This window comes from Falco cherrug, chromosome 3 (genome assembly GCF_023634085.1).
Source record: "Falco cherrug isolate bFalChe1 chromosome 3, bFalChe1.pri, whole genome shotgun sequence".
NCBI classification, from domain to species: Eukaryota; Metazoa; Chordata; class Aves; order Falconiformes; family Falconidae; genus Falco; species Falco cherrug.
The window spans coordinates 76828702-76849629 of NC_073699.1; the positions used below are offsets into that span (position 1 = coordinate 76828702).

At 37.5% G+C, this 20928-nt stretch overlaps 1 protein-coding gene across 4 annotated transcripts in view; it reads left to right on the top strand.

Annotated features, from left to right (window-relative positions):
* PTPN3 (protein tyrosine phosphatase non-receptor type 3) overlaps window positions 1-20928 on the top strand; it is a 132628-nt gene that overhangs the window by 60791 nt on the left and 50909 nt on the right. For all 4 annotated transcript variants that reach the window (XM_055705144.1, XM_055705145.1, XM_027812005.2 and 1 more), the window contains 3 exons: window positions 3967-4055; window positions 10680-10743; window positions 15946-16118. In XM_055705144.1, coding sequence (XP_055561119.1) covers window positions 3967-4055; window positions 10680-10743; window positions 15946-16118 — 326 coding nt within the window. The remainder of the gene's footprint in view (window positions 1-3966; window positions 4056-10679; window positions 10744-15945; window positions 16119-20928) is intronic.

The window sequence follows — 20928 nt, forward strand, 5'->3', positions numbered from 1 at the left end:
AGTGAGGGTGGTTCGGAGTGGGTTCAGACATTTTCAACTAAATGAAATTTCATTGCAGTGTGCTGGGCTGCTCTGTCTGAATAGAAATACCTTCTGGAGATATTTACCTAAAGTTTTGTTTTTTTTTTTATTTGTTTGTTTTATTGGGTTGTTTCCCCAGAGCATTGTTTCATATTTAATGACCTGGGGGCTCATGGCTTGTCAGAATATTAATCATGAGCCCCTACTCTGCCTGACACTAAACTGTATGATCTTGAATCAAATAAAGTACAGATCTGAATCAAAGCCTTCTCTATTCCAGGCTGCTAAGATGCAGGGTGTCTTGCTGTTTCAATCCAAATTAATTTTTATTTTGAATGATGAAAATACTTGAAATGGTCTGGGTTTTTTAGCAGTTGAACTGAACATGTAGACAATTAGAAGTTGCTAGAAATGAAATAGAAAGCAAAATAGAAATGTCATGCCACCTTTTCTAAATCTGTTTTTGTTATAATTTGAATGTTAAGTTTTGTTCTTAGTCTCCCTTCCTTATGTCAAAGCGGGTACAGGAGTAAGAAAAGTACAAAGTAGTAAGTGTCATGTTTTAAGGAAAAGCCTTCTGCGGCAGGTGAAACAGCATTGAGAATGTGAATAATGAACAATTATTATTATTTTTTTGCTTTAGTAGTAAAAAATTTAAGGAGCTTCAGTCTCCCTAGAAAGAGACAGGTTTAAGCAAAAAGAACTTTTTCCGTATGGCTGCAGCTGAACTGTGGAGATTACTGCTATTTTAATGCGTGACCAAGGTGAAATAGGTATCAAGAGTAGTTAGGCAGTTCAGTGGAAGAATGGTTTACTGGAGTCCATTGAACGTACAAAAAGCTGATCCAGGAAATCCTCTAGCTGTAAATCACCAGAAGCTGAGAAGGGGGCTTAGTAGAGGTGTGGTTGTCTCTGGATTTTTGTACTTCCAAAACATCTGTTACAAGTCATCATCTGGGCTGAATGCCATGAGGTAAACCTTTCAACCAACACATTATCACTGATGATGCTCCTGAAGGCCTATAAGAAAAGTGACAGCACTGGATTATATGAGTGGCCACTCTCAATATTGTCTTCTGGTAGTCTTCCATGTGTAAAGTGCTTTGCCTGTGCTGCAGCAGTTCTGCAGAAGAATTACTCCTCAGCATTTGGTAGCCCATGTTGGCTGTAAATGACACTTTTCTGAAGTTTAAAACAGACTGTTTCTGAAGTTTGTTGGGAAGGTTAGATACCTCCCCCCACAATATGCTGCTGCTTCACAGAGGCTACTGTGTTATACCCCAGCTTTGGCAGGGATGTTTGCCATCTCCCCCAACTTAGTACTGCTCTTAAATCATCTCTTTAGTTTTGTCATCCCAGTGCTTTTCTTAGTCCTCCTCGGTTTTGCATGGCAAAGGAACCAGGTGACACCTGCTTTTTATAATAAAAGCCTAAAGAAGCTGGTGCTCCTATACTGGTGGTTAAGAGGTGGGATACTTTGGGGTAATGTTTCTTGAAGAACAGATGAGTATCTAGTTTACTTTTTAATGTTTTACGGTACAAAGTTAAGTATTTTGCAGAAGTAGAGTGTGAGCTTTCTTTTTAGCAACTTGCTAAACATGAAACTTCCATTAGTGAATTAATCTGAGCTCAGTTTTCACATGCAGACACTTCTGCTTTTCTCTGAGGATAAATCTGAACTGCTAAAATTGTAATATTGAAAAATGAAATAGTGTTAAACTCGGGCAAGTGAGTTCAATACCGTAAAACTATATTGAGATTTCTTGAATTCCTAATATCCACTTGACTCTGGACCCCTATCTCATCTGCTCAACAATTAGTCTGGTCTTAACTCATCTTTCATTTTTTCTCAGACACATGAGGATAGGAAATTTGTAGAATCAATGTTATTTCCATATCTACAAAAATTTAGATGGTAATTGTAAATGAAATCAAATGTGAATCACTATTTAGCTAGATGCCTGGCATAATCATTTTTATCTTTATAATTTTTTTATGATTGTCTCTTTAAAGAAACAGGTAAAAAGAAAAATACATGCATGTTATTTCTTAGTTGTGCAATTTAACAGCATAGCTATTTTGAAAAGAAAATAAGTGCACATCTAAATCATCTTTCTTTTGGTAGACCTTCTTTTTTTATACCGGTCCAAATTCTTGTTTTCATATTGCTTAGGTTTAATTTATGAGAATTCATTATAACAAATGGCATGGGAGATTAGTATTTTGGACCAGGGCAGACGGGGTTGGGGAATGAACTTTGTTCTAACAAAGATCCTGGAGGAAATAGTTTAGCCTAATTAAGCCCTATCAAGTGTTTAGCTAATCCTTTGTTCCGGCTACATCATGTAGGTTTTCACCTTTTTCTCCTAAAGCTGTTTTTTTCTACACTCTGTTGATTTTTTTTTTTTTTTTTTTTTTTTTTTTTTTTTAAAAGCAGCAGCCTGGAGTAAGCTCCAAGGGCTAATAAACCAGGCTTCTGCCCTGCTTTACCTTGGCTGTATCATGGCAGGGGCAGCTAAATTACATGCAATTCATCTCTTGAAATACCTCAGTTTTCTCCCAGAATATTAAAATAAAGGAGTGTCAGTTCAGGATTTCTGTATTATGCTGGCATGAACTGGCAGTTCAGGAGCATCTTCCAGTGGAAATTCAACCAACATCTCTAGCAGCAGTTCTTTGCAAAGTCGGAGCAGCATGTTGCTGAAGGTTATTAATAATTTCAGCTGATTCCGGTCTACCTTGAATGTATATGGGCTGCTACCTACCTAACTATTTTCTTTTATTATACTGTCACTGATAAGATTGGTATTCCTCCCATCTTGTTAGTATTCATTGTTAACGCACTGTACATCAAACAGGTTATGCTCATTTTCTGCGAACTGCTGTGGTATTTCACTGGCGGTTTATAAATCACATTGCAAATTAGGCTCAGCTTCATTCATTCATATGCCTGTATGATGCTTCTGTCCAACTATTTTGAAAGGATTTATTGTAGGCTTTTCACAGTATTGTTAGAGCACATGCTGCCAGTTCTATTCTTCTGTACCTTTCCGATATAAAGACTTTGGGGCTGGACAGACAAGAGAGACTTGTGTTACCTGAGCGCAGAGCGCCATCTAGAGGAGCAGCTGAGCTACTGACGGCTTTAACACAGTCATTCTCTTCGGCCATCCTTTACGAAAGAGTCTGAAACTACTTTTGAGTCAAACCTGATGTTTTAACCAATGGGTTCTGCACTTACATGTAGATTATTTCAATGTTCAGCTCTGTTAGGAATTTAAGTAATAATCTATGTGTTGATCATAGAGAAATAGGAAGGCAAGATTTGCAACTTGTAACATCGGTTTGGGTTTAGACTCAACGATTCAGCCTGTCTATGTCCCCCCACCCTTTTTATTTTTTTAATCTTCTTTTAACTCAAGTGTTTGCTTATATGGAAGCATGTGTTTCCTTTTGAGTATCTCAATACCTGTAAAGGATTGTAAATTTATGGATTCATTTTTCCAGTTATGCATGTTATGCTGATGCACAGTTTTTGGTTAATAATGGATTCAGTTTAGTGTATCAAATATTCCCATACATGTGTGTTCCTCTAGCATGCTCTTATATGCAGAATTGTGGTTGCCTTCTGCCCAGACTTTGTTGGTAAGACTTTTCAAGAAAAAATAAGGAATTATTTAATCTTTTAAACAGCTTAGAATCAGGACATTTGTGTTCAGTTCCCAAAATTCTGACCTAAAGAATATCTAGTATAGTAAGGCGAACATTACAATGTGTTTTAGAGAGTGAAAGCTTATAATACCTAGTAGATAACATCAAAGGAAAGACATGCATGACATTGCCTCAGGATAGCAATATGAATATAGAAATATTGAAAATTAATTTATAAGTAAATGGAATGACATAAGCTGTGTCTGTGTTCTTACAGTATTTTTTCTTTTGCAGGATCTCCATAACCTAGATCTCATGATTGGGATTGCATCCGGTGGAATTGCTGTATATAGAAAACTCATCTGCACAAGCTTCTATCCCTGGTAAATTCCTTTACTAGTAAAGAATTATGTCTGGTCATTTCAGTCTTATCTATGTTTTCTTTAACATTTATCCCAAAGAAGCCTACAATACATACATTTTTTCTATATGGAGTATCATGGTATTTCCTTGTGCTGAGATAAAAATGAAACCTGTTGTCTAGGCTTTTAATTCTTTAAGACTTCTGAACTCCTTGTGCTGTGTTGAAGTCTTGATCAAGTTAAGTCACATAGAGGTGTGAGTACGTGATTAGGAGGACCCTGTGGTCTTAGAGATTTGCTGCTGTTATACCCAATAATATGTCTTTTTAAAAATCAGTATTACTAGTAAAGCTAGACAGCTAATGGTCTCATCATTTTATCCTGTCATTCATCAAGAAGATAAATTGGAAAAAAATAATTGGAAAAGAAATGTAAAACTACTTGTTTAGAGTTTCAGGTTTACTGGAGTTTAAATTATTTAAATTTTATTTAAATATTAATTTTAATTTTAAATAAAGTATATAAATTTAAATTACAAATTTAAAAATTTTGTCAAACAAGGCTGTATAACATTAACAAGTTTTGGAGTCTCCAGGGGAGAGACCTTTGCGTTATTCTAGGATACTGAAAATGTTAGATTGCATGATAGTGCTGTAGAAAATAATCTCTACAAAGAAACAGTGAGCATGAAAAGTTTAATATGAATGACATTAGAAATTAGTTAAGCTGTAATTTTTTATAGTAGTTATGGGCTTTATTAGTTATACCATACTAAAAATGATAACATGAATTAGAAATTACATGGAGGCTGGACATTTCCTTAAGGTTAATGGATAGGATCAGGAAGAATTTTTCCTAGTCTTTCAAAAGTACTAATTTATATTGTATAGTTGATAAAGTATAGCTTTATCATGTTATGCATAATTTCCTCATAATTTATAACAGTTTCTCTGGAGAACATTTTCAGTATACCATCATACTGTTCTTAATCATGACAGAAAAGTACATTCTAATGCGTTGTGCTTGCTTTTCACCCCTAATTATATAAAAAGGTCCTTCTTGCCAATATTCCTTAAATATTCGAGTCATTCCATCCTTTAATTATGCACCCAACCTAACAGGTATTTACTACAGGAAAGCAATAAAATCAGTTTCAATTTAAATATTAGTGGAAGATGTTCTGCACAGTCCCTGAGTTTTCTTTCTTTCTTTGCAGCGAGTTGATTTCAGCTCACTTGGATGTACTGTTAACCATCTTAAATGTCAGTAATACTCTCATACAGCATGGTGACATCTTGTTTTTTTTCCATTTCTAATGCCCACTAAAGCATGAAAGACTTTTATATTTTACCTTTGTGCCGAGTTCTGCCCTTTAATATGTCAATCTTTCAGCTTTAAACAGCTCAGGTCTTAAAAACTGCCAGCTAGAGGCACGTTTTATGTCTTCTGCAAGTCATCTTCTGCCAGCTTAGTGACCTAAGGTATGAATGGATTATAGTTATTCCTGAAAACCATAGTGATAGCATTTTAACATCCAGGGCTATATAATTCTTCAGAGAAGGGAAAGAGAGCTTTATAGCACACAAGACAGGAGGAATCCACAACTTCAGGTGCTACTGTAACTCCTGGATAGCACAGAGGAATAAAATGCAAATACTAAAACATCATTCCCAAAAAACTATTCTCATTTTCAAACAGAAACTGAGGGGAATAAACCCCACAGACCTTTTAGTTCAGATAATTTCCACTCTATGAGGTTTCAGTAGCAAAATTTTCAGCTGACAACTAAAGCAATTGTTCCAAGCTTTCCTTCTCCCTCTCTAAAAATATCTTCTCAACTTGAAAGGGGCAAAACCTCATTACATGGGGGATAGCTTCTTGATGTTTTATTTCTGTCTTCTTGAATGAGTTAGTAATAATCATTTATGCAGGAACGGTGCCCATTCCCTGCCCTGCCCCCCCCCCCCCCCACTTCCCCCCAAGAAAACCCCAAACAAGCAAACAAAGAAGGTCACCAGAGCAGACTAGCTTGTGCTGTATTTGTGGTAGACACTTTCATTTTCTTTTTAAACCTCAAAGCAGGATATATTTCTGTAGTGCCTGGAGGTTTAACGTATCTTGGTTGGGCTTGAAGGTGTGCAGATAAGGAGATTTCTTACAGAATAGTATATACCTGAGAATGAGGGGAAAAAAAGCAAAACAAAAAAACCCAAAACAACTCCCCCTTCAAATAATTGAAAAGATATTTAGGCTTTTTATGTAACAACATTTGTAGTAAGCAGATTTTCCTATGGGCTGAGCAAGCTTCACCATAAACATTGTAGAACTCAAGGTGGCAGCAAATGCCATCAAAGCATTCTTTCCAAAACTAAATAAAACACTCTGCAGTATTACTGGATGACAGCAATACAACTATACGATATGGTAGTAGTCAAAGACGACCAAAAGTTTTCAGGAACAGAGGCAGTGAGAGTACTGCCTTTGCAAAAGGAAGATTTTCAGTCAAGGCAACCTACGTAAGGAGCTGACTGATCAGTCCGAGGCAGTGCAAGTCAAGACAGATTTAAAAATAACTCTGAATTTAACACAGTATTTTATATGGTCTGGAAAGTTATTCTTGGGGATGCTCAACTATTTTGTAATAATTTCCATATTAGTTTTGCAAGTAAAATGTTAATGGCAAAAACGTACAAGCACTCTACATCAGCAGCAATTAAGGTTACGTATTAAATGCTGTTCACTGTATGCAGTTTCTTTGCTTTGAAAACTTCAAGAGAAACTACTGGAGGGATACATTCTAAATTGCTAGTTAAAATTTGAATAACAACTCAACAGTCTTACATAGCAAATTTGATGGAATCTTTCTTGCTGAATCTTCCAATGGCAATATATCAGGCATACAGCTAAAGAAACATTTTTGCTTCAAGTTAAAAATAACAGTGTTTAGTACTAAGTGCTATGACAGAATTCCCATTTTAATCATAAATTACTAATTCTGTTGCCTAGTAAGTGAAAATAAATCTATTTTGACCCTTGTGAATGATAGGAATATGGGACCCAAAAGATGTATCATTACTAATGTGCTAAAAGTATTGAGCATATTACAAGTAAACCGTGAAATTTAATGATTTGGAATGTTGCATATTCACTGGACAGATCATTGGTGAGTGGTAAAAGCAGCTGAGCCACCAGTTAGAATAAGAGTAACTGCATCCTCTTCAGATCATGTTTTGGATGTGGCATCTTCAAGCACTTCTTAAATCTGAATCCTTTGATACCTTAATCTCTTAGATTATTTTTTTTTTTTTGGAGGATTCTGCTCTATGTGAACATTCACTCAATTTGTAGGCGTAACATTGCAAATGATTTTTAGTTAATGTTAAATAAAACTGTCAGATTAGTAAGTGTTCTTTGTCACTGAATTAAATAGGTTTAGTTGTACTTTAAGAAGAATGAATGGAATTCAGAGGGATGCTCTACTTAGAGGAGAATCAAAATAGAGACTTAAAGCCCTGAATTGGCTTGAAGTGATTATGTGGTCATGCAGTGAATGATTTTTTTTTATTTTTATTTTTTTATTTTTTTTAAAAAGGGAGGTAGAGAGAGGAGAGGAACTGACAGAGTTTTGGTATTTTGGGATGGCGGCTACCTTTTTGTTACTGTGTTGAGGGTGTTTTGCTTGGTCTGCAAGGTTAGTTTTGTGTCCTGCATTTCTGCTGGCATTATGTTAGGGTAAGAACAGACTACAACAGCAACTGTGTAAGCTGAGAAAAACTCCTAAAATTTTTTTGTTGAATTTTAATCTAAGTCAAGAAACATGGTAAGAAAGAACCAGAAGCACAGAACTTGAGTACTAGTTCAGGTAGAATAGCACTAGGATTAAGAAAGGATTTATATATAAATGAGTCCTATCTAATTAAATACAACTGAAATTCAGAACCCAGAACTTCTAGATGAGCCGTACAGATCATTGCTGTTTGCGGTAGGAAATCAAATGGTACAAATATTTCAAGAGTTGGTTTAACAGGAGAGTTGGGTATGATTTAAACTTTCCATTAACTTTTGTACAACAATTTGCCTGGTTGCCAAAGAATAGTGTTAATGAAATTCCTGGCATTTTGTCGTTTTGTAATTGATGGAGAAAAGCATTTTCAGAAATGGGCACATGTTCAGTTTTCCACCTGTTTTGTGAAGGAAGTGAGGATTGTTCATTCCATTATCTTTCTTGTTTGTAACTGTCAAATACACTTTTCTGTATCAATGAAGGATATTGCTCTTTAACAAGTGCATCTCTCATGGGCGGTGGAGAATTGATGATATGCCATTGTCCCACTTGCTGAGAGCGATGCAAAAACTGTGCTAAGAACTGAGAGGACCTTCAATGTAGTTCATACCTGATGAGATCTAGGGTGCTGTGGAATATTATCAGTTTGTGAGAGTATTCTGAGACTTTTGGCAGCAACCTTCCAAAACTCTTTCATGGTGTCTTTTAAAGACAGATATGACTTGATCAGACCTTAAATAGCTTTCCCAAGGCTTCCATATGATTCCAGCTAATCACAGATTTCTTATTCCAAAATGTGTAGGCTTTCAGTTATTGCAGCAGAAGTATTGCAGACAAAATTTAGGTATTTTAAACAAATCACAGAACAGTCAGGGTTGGAGGTCACCTAGTCCAACCCCCTGCTAAAGCAGGTTCACCCAGAGCAGGTTGCACAGAGTCACATCCAGGTGGGTTTAGAATGTCTCCAGAGAAGGAGACTTTGCAACCTCCCTGGGCAGCCTGTTCCAGCACTCTGTCACCCTCAGAGTAGAGAAGTTTTCCCTCATGTTCAGGTGGCGCTGCCTGTGCTGCAGTTTGTGCCTGTTGCCCCTTGTCCTGTCACTGGGCACCACTGAAGAGGGCCTGGCCCCATCCTCTTGGCACTTGCCCTTGTGATATTTGTAAGCATTGATAAGATCCCCTCTCAGTCTTCTCTTCTCCAGGCTAAACAGGCCCAGCTCTCTCAGCCTTTCCTCATCAGGGAGATGTTCCAGCCCCCTCATCACCTGCATGGCCCTCCACTGGACCCTCTCCAGCAGTTCCCTGTCCCTCTGGAACTGGGGAGCCCAGAACTGGACACAGCACCCCAGATGTGGCCTCACCAGGGCAGAGGAAAGGGGGAAGATAACCTCCCTTGACCTGCTGGCCACCCTCCTCCTAATGCCCCCCAGGATCCCATTGGCCGCCTTGGCCCCAGGAGCACCCTGCTGGCTCATGGGCACCTTGCTGTCCTCCAGCACTCCCAGGTCCTTCTCCGCAGAGCTGCCTTCCAGCCGGTCAGCCCGGGCCTGTGCTGGTGCGTGGGGTTGTTCCTCCCCAGGTGCAGGACCCTGCACTTGCCTTTGTTGAACTTCATCAGGTTCCTCTCTGCCCAGCTCTCCAGCCTGCCCAGGTCTGGCTGAATGGCAGCGCAGCCTGCTGGTGCGTCAGCCGCTCCTCCCAGTTCTGCATCATCAGCAAACTTGCCGAGGGTACGCTTGTCCCTTCATCCAGGTCATTGATGAAGAGGTTGAACAGGACTGGACAGTGCTGACCCCTGGGGAACACCACCAGCCACAGGTCTCCAGCCAAGCTCTGTGGGGCTGATCAGAGCCCTCTGAGCTCTGCCATCAGCCAGGTCTTGATCCACCTCACTGCCCGCTCACCTGACCCACACTGCCTGAGCTGGCCCATGGGGATGTTGTGGGAGACAGTGTCAAAAGCCTTGCTGAGGTCAAGGTGGACAACACTCTTCCCTCACACTCTCCCTTCATCTACCCAGCCAGCCATTTCATCATAGAAGCCTATGAGGTTGTTCAGGCATGATTTCTCTTTGGTGCATCTTGTTTTGATGTTGGGATGTGCGTGGGAACCTAGAAGTTTTGTTTAATTTAGCAAAACTGATAAACATATAATTAAAATAAAAATTGCTTAAGGACCAGTTCTAATTCTAGTCCTTACCTTAAAAATCTTTATTCCCACTATGTGTATGTAGAAAAGAGGTGTTTAGTTCTGTATAAATTTACCACATAAATTATGTAGCAATGTTAATAATTTAAGTGAAAAAATATACTAATACTCATTCTTATGGTTTTCATCCTTCTACAATTATGATTTTATTGAGTGCTTTTTAGCTATTAATATAAGTACATGGTATTTTTCATGTTATGAAACCAATTGTGTGAAGTCTCTGGGGAATTTCAGATGTTGTATGACCAACTCTGTTGTGTCATTAGGGTCTTAAATTCTGTTCCTTTAGTCACAGTTGTCATATGATTCTTAAGTTACACAGACTTGACACATTTAACATTTGTGCAGCTTAGTAAAGGATGTCATCAAGTTTTTGCTGCAAGAATAGATTTGGTGGGAGAGAATTGCAGTGTGAACTATTTAAAGAGTAAATGAGGCAGAACCTCAATTTTAAAAAGGACTTTCCTTCGTAGCTAAAATTTTTTCTTTGAGTTTCTTGACATCTATTTGCCACTCAACACAGGAGATGAGCTGCATGTTATTCATTGAATATGTATCAGCTATAATCTTTTAGGCTTTCTGTAATTGGTATTATTTTTTATTGTTTTATACTTCTAAACTTTGCTTAGTATTTCATGGTCTGTTTCTTCTAGGGTGAACATATTAAAAATTTCCTTTAAAAGGAAAAAGTTTTTTATACAACAACGGCAAAAACATGTAAGTAGTCATTTAATTTTATTTTGCTCAAGTGGTCATGTTAAGTTTTTTTGCCTTAAATGTGAAGACAACAAAATGCTGATCAAAAGGCTCTGTTGTGGTAACTTGCCTTTGAAATTCTGTTTTCTTAACTTGCTACTGCTGTTGCGGTCTCCTTATCCTCACTGTGTTTCCCGTGTTTGTTTCCTTTCCAATACTGAATCCTTCCACATTCAGTCTCTTGGACTGCGTCGTTCCCATGCAGGTTTCTTCTCCCTTGGAGACCTGGGGGAAATGCGTATCTTAATCCTTTCTACAGTATTTAGTAACCTAGCATAATTCCCTTTTCTTGCTAGCATTTGCTGCTCTCTTTGATGTTTTGTAAAGTTTCTTAGTGCAGTGAATCTACTAAACAGCTGCTTATCCCATCTATGAGGACGTTATGAGGTCCCTTCTGCTTATGGGGCTCAGAGTTCTGGGAGCAAGGAGGGTTTCTGGTGAAAAGGAGAGCTCTGCAGCTGAAAGACTTGAGGTTGGAAAGGGCAATAGTGCACCTTCTGCTGCACATAACATGCAGGGCTTTAGAAGTTGGCAAAATATGTGAAGATACCTCATGAAACTGATGTTAATTTTTTCTGCTGTTAAGAGTAGTCTTCTGAATGCTGTATGGTTTTTGCAGAGCAGTTGTAATATATTACTCAATGTAATAAGGGAAAAGAAATCTTGTTTACAGTATTGTGCTGCCACAGTATGAACAGATAAATTAAGGCATCTTTTTACAAAGAGAAGGGACTATTTGATATGACGAAAAAAATACAGAAATTAGTGACCAGCAGATATATAAATATTTTAATTCAGTTGAGGATGAAACTCAAATAGATAGTAAAAGGTAAGTGTTATCTTACACCTAAACTTTATGGAAGCTCTTTCCAGTAGTAAATGAGCTCTTAAAGGTGTGTTACAAGAAGACCCTCTGACCCCCATTGGTTAGAAGGCCTGCTGAAGACAGATTGCTAGGAAAGCTTTTTTACCGAAAAGGAGGTATTTCATCTTTCCCCCCTGTCCTTTGGTGCTTATCTTCCAAATTTGAGGACTGTGCATGCATGTACACATTCTTACTTTTCAGGGCTTATGTGTAAACAAAGTTATATCTAGAGGTAGTGTTACTGCACTAATACAGACACACACAGCATGTGCAAATGACACTTTCTCTTCTGAGAGAGTTATGTCCTAATGCACTGTAGAGGGGTCTTAAGTTTTTTGCAAGCTGTAAGTTTCTAAATACGTTTTTTTATCTGCAAGCCAAGCTGTAAGTTTCTAAAGAGGTTGTTTATATGCAGGCTTGTCTCAGTGTGTTCATATATATCACTGTATGAAGAAATGAGTTGTTGGCAAACCAGTCTACTAAGTTGTGTGTGTAATTGTATTTGTATTACACTCAGTGTAATTGTATTACACTTGCAAGTATTACCTTATTCTAGATTGGTGGATTAAAAATTCACTGATAAGTAGACATTTTAAAATTCTAAATATCTTCAAGTATACAAATATGGGCAAGTGTACGGACAGCAATTTCCAAATGTGTCTTTAGAGTAAACATAGGAACAGGACTCTCTGAGAGTGATCAGTAACAGCGGACAGTAATATGAGTGTACCTCATCAGTGTATCTCAGTAGACATGAAAAAGGAGACCAGGCGTGCTATTAAATCTCTAGGTATGTCCATACTGGTCAGTTAGCTCCCTTTGCTTGAAATTTAGGGCAGCACGCCTGCAGTACTTCAGTGGTATTGCTTGGAAAAGCTTGCTCTTGCAATGGCAAGGGAGTGAGGGCGCAGCTGTACTACTAGAGGTTTTCTCCAGAACTGTGGGTTGATCAAGGGGTTTGTGAGGGCAGATGACAGGTGTTGTCAGTCTTTTGAGTGATCAGATTTTTGCTTGGAAGTACAGGAGAAAATAGGTAAATGGGCCTGAAAGTAAGGAAGATGGAAGAATGTGGGGAAAGCAGAGCAGATACTACATATTCATAGGCAAATTTTTATTAAAGATATTAACAATGCTATCACACTTCAGTTTTGCATGTCATATGGAGATTTCTTAACAAAATCTACAGAAAGTTCTCAAAGGCTGTGAATTTGCAGTCATCTGAGATGTGCCGTATTTCATTGATTTATTCTCCTTATTTCTCTTACTCCTTTTTTCTTTCCTTATGCCCCTGTTCTGAAGGTTCATCTTACCTTATCTCACTCTCTCCCTGCTACTCGCCACCTCTTTTACCTTCCCACTGCTTCAGTCTGTTGATCAGCTACGTGACAGAAGTATGCAATGTTTCTGTTTCTGCTGAACAGCTACATAAGGACTGGGGAGCAAGACTGATGAATCAGTGAATGTCTGATGCTATAAAAGCTCATGATACGTAGATTTAGTAAAGGGTGCAAGATTTAAGGTAGGAATAGGAACTGTGCTGGCTTACAGGCAACACTTTAAAGCTGACAGAAATGAAATGTTATTTGCAATTTGTTTATCTAATGCTTAAAAACAACTTCATGTTCTGCATATTAAAATATATTTTTATTTGCTATGCTGTAGATATTTTTTCAAATTCTCTGAATGGAATAGACATACATTTGACACAAAGAGCTTCCCTGGTGCTGAAAGAGCAGGACACTCACTTTAGCTATTGAGAACTGTTCCCTTACCGTAACTGGCCATAAATTTCTCTAATACTGTTTTCTGGAGAACTATTAAAATACCGTTCTTTTGGAACTTGAGCTGGGAAGTATGATGGGCATTAGATCCTTGGGTCCCGCTAGAAGTCTTCGCCTTTAAAACAGTACATAGATTTAATAGTGCAGTTTGCAAGGTGGCCTGTTAGTGAGCCAGATGGTTATGTTAACAAAACCTTTTGTTAATCTAAAAATAGACCGAGTTTTTCTGAAACTTCTGAAAGTATTTATCCTACTTTAAGTCCATATTTAGACTTTTAGCCCACTTAAAAGCTGCTAAAAAGGTTTTGTGACAACAGTGGGGAAGAACACACCTATGATATTGACAAGTTTCATTTCTATTTTCAAACTTTACATTTTAATAAATTAATCTAACATTATTTTTTTAACTTTACACTATGGCTTTTCAGTGTAATTGAGATGTTTGGATTAATTTGTGTAGCAATTGAAAGGCCAGTGCTTTCTTTTATTTGTCTTCTGGAATAGTAAAACACTTCAAGTGGTATTCAGCCAACGGAGAGTATGGCAGAAATCCATTTGTTGTTAAATCTTTAAGTGATATATGCTTCTTATATTGCAAGAAATTCTGAGCTAAAATTTCATGGTGCTTGCATGCTTTATTTTATATAAGCTAATTAGAAGCTACTGTGGCAAACTGACAAACATTAATTGGTTCCATTATGCATAAGGCTCAAATAACAAACCCTGCTGCTTAAAAAACCCTATTTAAAAAAAATTAAAATATATTTTAATAGATATAGGGAAAACAATCCTGAAAGATTTCAATCAGTTAACTGTTTTACAGTGTGTATGTGAAATCAAGAGGCAAATCCTTTTTATCGTTATCTTGAGATTCTCTCTGGTTTTTTAAAATAGCGGCTTAAGTCATAGCACCAGTCATAAAATGATATGCAGAACGTGGCATTGATCTCTGATACATAGCATTTGTAAAATGTTGCCTAGACATTACAAGAACACAAGAAAAATACCGCATATTCCAGACAAAATGTTCTGTAGTTACTTCCCAGCAAGATTGTTCCTGTGAACAAACCAAAGGACATTGGCAACTAGAAGTCAAGGTGTTACACAGTTGGGACCTCGATTTCTTGCTGGGCTGTATGAGAGAGACCTTTGTTAGATCTTTGAGTTCTTTAATAAAAAGGCTTTGCGACCCAAATCCTGACTTCCTCCAAAGTATGAGCTAGAAAGACAGATTTACTGAGATGGTTGCCAGCCTAATGGTATGCTCGGTTGTCAAAATTCGGTCATAACGCAGGACAGCAGGAAAAGATGAGTGATTAAATCAAAAACTTGCTTTTTTTATTGCAGTGCTGAGCTGTAATGGCAATTAACTCGGGTGTCATGTTACCTTCCTTTCTCCTCTTTGCTTTACTCTTCATTCTGCTTTCTTGTGCAAAAGAGAAATAGAAATAGCTGCAAACATCTTGTGCAAAACTCTTGGGATCTGAAATAGCTCAACAAGTACTACAGTTGGTAAGGACATTAATGCGGGTGGCACAATTGTTACAACTGTGTTTCACTGGCACTTTGGCACTGAAATTGCAAGTAAGAGTTTGCAAGACAACAACAACCAAGACAAACAAGCTTTGTATTCTGCTTTCTTTTGATCTCCTCATTGTGGTCTCATGTTACCATCCAGAAAGGAGGGACTGGATCTGAACAGCAGTAGCAGCAGCTCCAGTCCCATCACAGCTACTTTATTTCCCCCAGGATGGATCACTGTTAACATCTTTAGTGTCTTCTAGAAGACTATCAAGCAGATGCTTTTTGCATACTGTGGGTCTTGAAAGAACATGGTAGAACTGAAGCCTTATGCAAAGGGCGTTTTTTTTTTTAACTCTGAGTGTGACTGAGCACTGGCACAGGCTGCCCAGACGCCTGTGGGGTCTCCTTCTCTTGAGGCATTCAGAACCCCTCTGGACATGATTCTGTGCAGCCTGCCCTAGAGGAACCTGCTTTAGCAGGGGGTTGGATTAGATGATCTCCAGAGGTCCCTTTCAATCCCAACCGTTCTGTGATGATGTGAAGAGTTTGAATTCGAAGTTTGAGTTTTTTTTTTTTTCCTTTGCACCCGTAATAGAATGTGTAAAAGAATTTTGTTTGTCATAGGAGGTCAAGATCTGACTGGAAACCTGAAACTATATTTAGCTACTTAATATTTCACCTGTATATACAAAATCTTCACCACTTAAGACTTATTTTGTTAACACTGTAAAGATTAGGAACTAAAAAACTTAATAGTTTTTCAGTATTGCTTAAACTTTTGAAGTGTCTGTTTTGCAGTTTAGAACTTCATATGGTCATGGGGCTATTTTGGCCATCTCCAGCTCAAAATCTACTATATGCTGATTTTTTGTTTCCCTAAATGCCTTTTTCCTATTTAAGCTAAAAGTAATTTTATTGGGTTTTTTTATGAGCTTGTTTACTGTGTTTGATCTGCTTGTATATATTGAAATGTGTTATTTCCTACTGTTTCAGAATGAATCCAGAGAGCATATTGTTGCCTTCAACATGTTAAATTACAGAGCATGCAAGAATCTATGGAAATCTTGTGTAGAGCATCACACGTTTTTTCAGGCAAAGAAGTCCCTACCTCATGAAAAAAAGATATTGTCACATTATTGGACGCTGGGTTCTAGAAATCCAGCAAAGTAAGTATTGTGTGAAAGCATGTTTTGCTTTGTAATGGGAATGGGAGCACCTGTCTAAGTGATAGCTCAACTTGGAGTGACAAGAGTTCAGTTCTGCTCACAGCTGTGTCCCAGCCTGTATGTGAAGCATTTGACAAGTTATATAGCTGTGACTTCAGTTTCTGCAACGTGGTATCATTACAATAGAACGTTTCTTATAATTTCCTAGAAAGACATTCAAATATAAGTTTTACTGGTATTGTTTCAACTTGCTGTTTCAGTTTGAGGTATATAAACACTAGAAAGTAAAAATGTCATGTAGCTAATGATTCAATAAGAGAATCTGCAGAACAGATTTGTTTTGAACTGTTTACCCCTTAGTGTCATATACACATTCTGTTTAATGTGTTAGGTTGATTTCTGGAGTGCATCATACCAACCATTTAATACTGTCATCGAGATGAAAACCCTTGTCCCATCCAAGTGTTCAAGATACCACTTTTGTGACATTTAGTCTTATAGTTGCCTTGTTGGGTTCTGCTACTCGGAGCCTGTTATTTTGCTATATGAATTTGGGATTGTGCCTTCCCATATGTGCCAACTGTGCCCTAACTTCATTAAACTTCATCTGCCATCTTATTGTCTAGTCACTTGACATTAGAATGTCCTGCATTTCTTCACAATTGACCTTTATTTTTGCCATCCTGTGTGATTAATATCTTCAGCAAACTTTGTTCGCTCTTTTCTCTAGATCACTAGTGAGTATGTTGAGCAGAAGAGCCCCCCCCCCCCCACATCCCTCTGACTTCAGTGCTGATCTTTTTTCACTATAAACCTGAAACATTTTTGTTCTATTCTCTTTTCTGTCACAAGTGAACAGGTAATTCCTCCAAGTGAGAGGACACTTTCCCTAGCTTCTTAGTTTCTCTATGGGTTTAAGGAACCTTGTCAAATGCCTTTTTGAAATCTTGAGTAGATTAAATCACTAAAGTGGGAGGTTATACTCAAGTAATGCTGCTGTTTCATCTTCAAGGCTTTTAGAATTTTGATAAGTATCAGTCTCAGTGATTTTTATCAGCAGTTCAGCTAAAATGTCTCGTCATGTGTAGCCTGTTATATCCATGTCCTGTCTCCCCCTGCCCTTGAAAAAAAATGTCATGAAACATACCAAAAATCTTTCGTATCAATAGTGAATGAAAAAGAAAGTCTTAAGTCATTGCTCTTACATGTGAGATTTTTGAGCATTCTTTGGTCTTTTGATAATCTGTAGGCTCTCTAGAAACCCGTTTGTTCTGATGATTTTTGGAGAAGTCTTTTGTTCTCTTTTTGTTTGTGGACAGTGTGACTCTGTGTTTTTTCTTTTGCCGTGTGTTCCCTTAACAGTTTAACTTTACATTTAATTTGTCAGACTGATGCTCTTTTCTTATTTGGATAAGCTTTAACTTTTGAGTGATGTCATCATACTTCAGATAGCTTCCCAGACTTTGCTGGCTCTCTGGCTTTTCAGACTGTCACATCTCTTTAGATACTGCAGAAATTCATACCATGTGGACTTGTATTGCTTGTACGTGAAGCAGTTAACCCGTGAGGGCTGTCCAACAGTAAGAAGGCTGATAGAATGCTTTCTGCTGGAAAAAAGAAAATGTTCTTTGCTGGAGTGGAATTCCTATTTTCATCTAGTACTATATCATAGCTCAAACAAGTGAAAACAAGTAGTTGTACTAAAGTAATCTAATTTTGTACTGTTTTACAGATGTATATTTTGAGAATTAGTTCCTCTATGGAGTGGTATGAACTTGTTCTTCCTATAGTTGAAGGTTTTGAGGAAGTGACTTTCTCAAAGCTTGTAGGATTGTCACATCCTGGAGTCCTTTATTTCTGTCAAATTTGCAAAATCCTGATGCTTGTGTGTGCACACACAGGTATTGCACAGTCCTTGTGATATTAAAAAAGAAACCAGTATGAGTTCCAAAGGGTACCATTTTAATATCATTCCAGTTTCTACCAGACATTTGATTTTCAACAAATTTACTGTTACAATTGCTTAATAACATGTAACATGCAGTATAGTTCTCATTGTTGAACTGAGTTACTAAGAAAGACTTATTTTCAAGTAATTTCATGTTCTCAGGCATTATCTCTGGTGAATTGCTTATTTAGGCTCTTAAGGAATCTCTAGGGAAAACTGTGGACTGTGATATTTTCCATCAGCTTAATGATGTCCTCTCTACTACTACATCCTTTGGCCATATTTATGGCAGCAACAAGTGTGAAAGTTAGGATCTATGTGAGGCAGAAGTGACTCAGCAACCTTTACTAGCAGAGACTGCTAAAAGCACATAAGAAGCAACAATTCTGGAAAATTCCAAGTTCTTATCAACTTGGTCACTGTCACTTAGCAAATTATTTTCTCAAAAGATTTAAGAAAAGTTGTGAACAAGTCACTTCAAAATCATCTGTCACATATTGAAAAATTTTGCTTTCCTACTTGTTTGTGATTGTGGAATATACAGGACAGCACGTTCCTTTTTAAGGATGGCTCTGAGCTTATATGGAAGATATGCAACCAAAAAAGGGGATTCTGCATTCTCTCTTATGAAAGGGAACAAAATTTTGCATTCAGAAAAAGAAACAAAACCTCTTGAAAACCCAAACACACACGTGTGCACATAAAAATCCCACCAACCACACGGTACAAGTCTGGAGATTTTAAGATTGACTTGGATGAAAAGAGTCCTTTTCATCTTCTGTCAGATTTGAAGGGGGTTACATTCAGGTTTTATCACCTTAAGTATCACAGGTTTTCCTCTGAAATTTGTGGTTTTCTTGTACTGTGTTCTTTTACACTCATATGAGGCAGTTATCCTAGCATTTATTGCATCAGTTCAGATAGTTGATCTCTTGCAACCCTTTAGTAAAATTTATTTGCACGTGACTGTGCCCTTCTAGATTCTCTTAGTGTAAGGTGCCAGTGGAATTTCATTTAAATTAGGCTGCTGAGTTGTATAAATCACCTGTAAGCCTTATTCTAAAGGCAGGCTGAATCACATCTCCCAGATTCTGAGACATAAGTTTATTCAGTGTTTCTAGACTGAATGCTGATAACCTCTCCCAGGCACATTCTCATTCCTTGCTCAAAAGCTAAAAATTACCTGTTTTTTCACAAAGGATAAGCTTGGTAATAGATAGGAGCAAGGAACTGGCACCTCAAGATATTACAGCCCATTCCAGAAAGGCATTGGCAGCCTCTCAGTGTGTTTGCTGAGCAATATGCTTGTGTTTGACATATGAAGAGCAGCTACTTGGAGTTCAGGAGATTGCCACCTTAACTGAAATATCTAGAGAATATATTGTTAAAATCATTCTGTGGTCAGAGTTAGGGGTTAAGGGTTAGGGCTCTGACTTTTATCACATGAGTTGCAATGCTCCTCAAAAGACACCTGCATTGCAAAATGCATGAACAGGCACTTGTAAAAATAGAAAGCTGAATAATAAAAATACGTGGACTTCTTCAAGATGCATTTTTTTGTAATACATCCTCTTTTTCCACTCTCCCTCTCCACTCCACTCATATAAGGTTTCTTTGAAAAAACTCTGTTTGAAGAAGAGTAGAGCAATTGGTGCCTTGTCATTGGTATTCAGAAGACTTACAGAAATAAAATAGATAATACAGGCAAAAGCTTTCACTGAAGTTCGTGGGCTGTGTGTTTATTAAACTTAAAAACATACATGGGTAAGCTGATTTTTAGATGTTCATATTAAGTTTTTCCCCTTTTTTAAACTGGGAGAAGCTTTAAAAATATACGTTTAAAAGATGAAGGAATTATTTTGCTTTAAAATCATGAACAAGATTTGTAAAATACTTCCAAATATATAAAAAAAAACCTTTGGGTTGCTTTTTCTTTTACTTGTATAAACAAAAAGCAGTACCATGCAAAGGTTTGATATTAGCATGAATAATATCCACAGCATAAACAACTTTTTTTTTTTTTTAATGCTATGTAAAATTGAGACATTTCAGCTCTACAGCAAAGTCCTCAAATACTCTGCTGTCCCAGCTGCCCATTACATACAGCTCAGGACTTAGCAAGACAAAGGTGCTTTCTCTGTAACTCATAAATTGCTTCTTTCCCATGAGAAATCCTAGACCTGTAAACCTGAGTATGGGCAACTCATCTCTCTGCTTGTCTTGCGAGATGTTGTGTAAAAACATGCATAAAAGTTTCTCAATTTCAGTCCACTTAAAAAAAATATCTTTATGCTGTATGATTCAACCAGTAAGATAATTTTATTGCTTTCCTAGCTGAGGTTCTGGTTTGGATGCAACCCTTATCTTATTAGGTTCTTGTCAAAAGAAGCAGTCCAGACTCGGAGATTCCCTTTTCACGTCAGATCTCTCCCTAATGGTTTATTCCAGTAAGGAACACATCACTCAAATGTGGCTTCCTTCTGGAAATGGAGCATGGTATGTTGTAGCTCTTATTTGCTGAGGCAGCAGGTTGATGGTTAAAGTAGTCCTGTGCTCAGTGAAACCATTAGTGAATTGTTACCCATTTATGAGCTTTAACAGAGAATATTTAGAATCTTTTGCCTGTATTTGAACCTGATGTTTTGTCAGGCACTTGGTTTAGTGCCAATAGGACATACTGAATTTCCTGTTTTCCCTTCCATCTTCTTAAACACAATTGGGTTAAAAATAACTTTCAGAAAAAGTTATTTTTACCCAAGCTTGTGATTAGCTTTGTTGCAAGGACTAGCAGTTTTATTGCCACAAGTGAAGGACACCAAATGGCTCTGTGAGAATGCAAATGCATAAGTAAGGAGGGTAAGC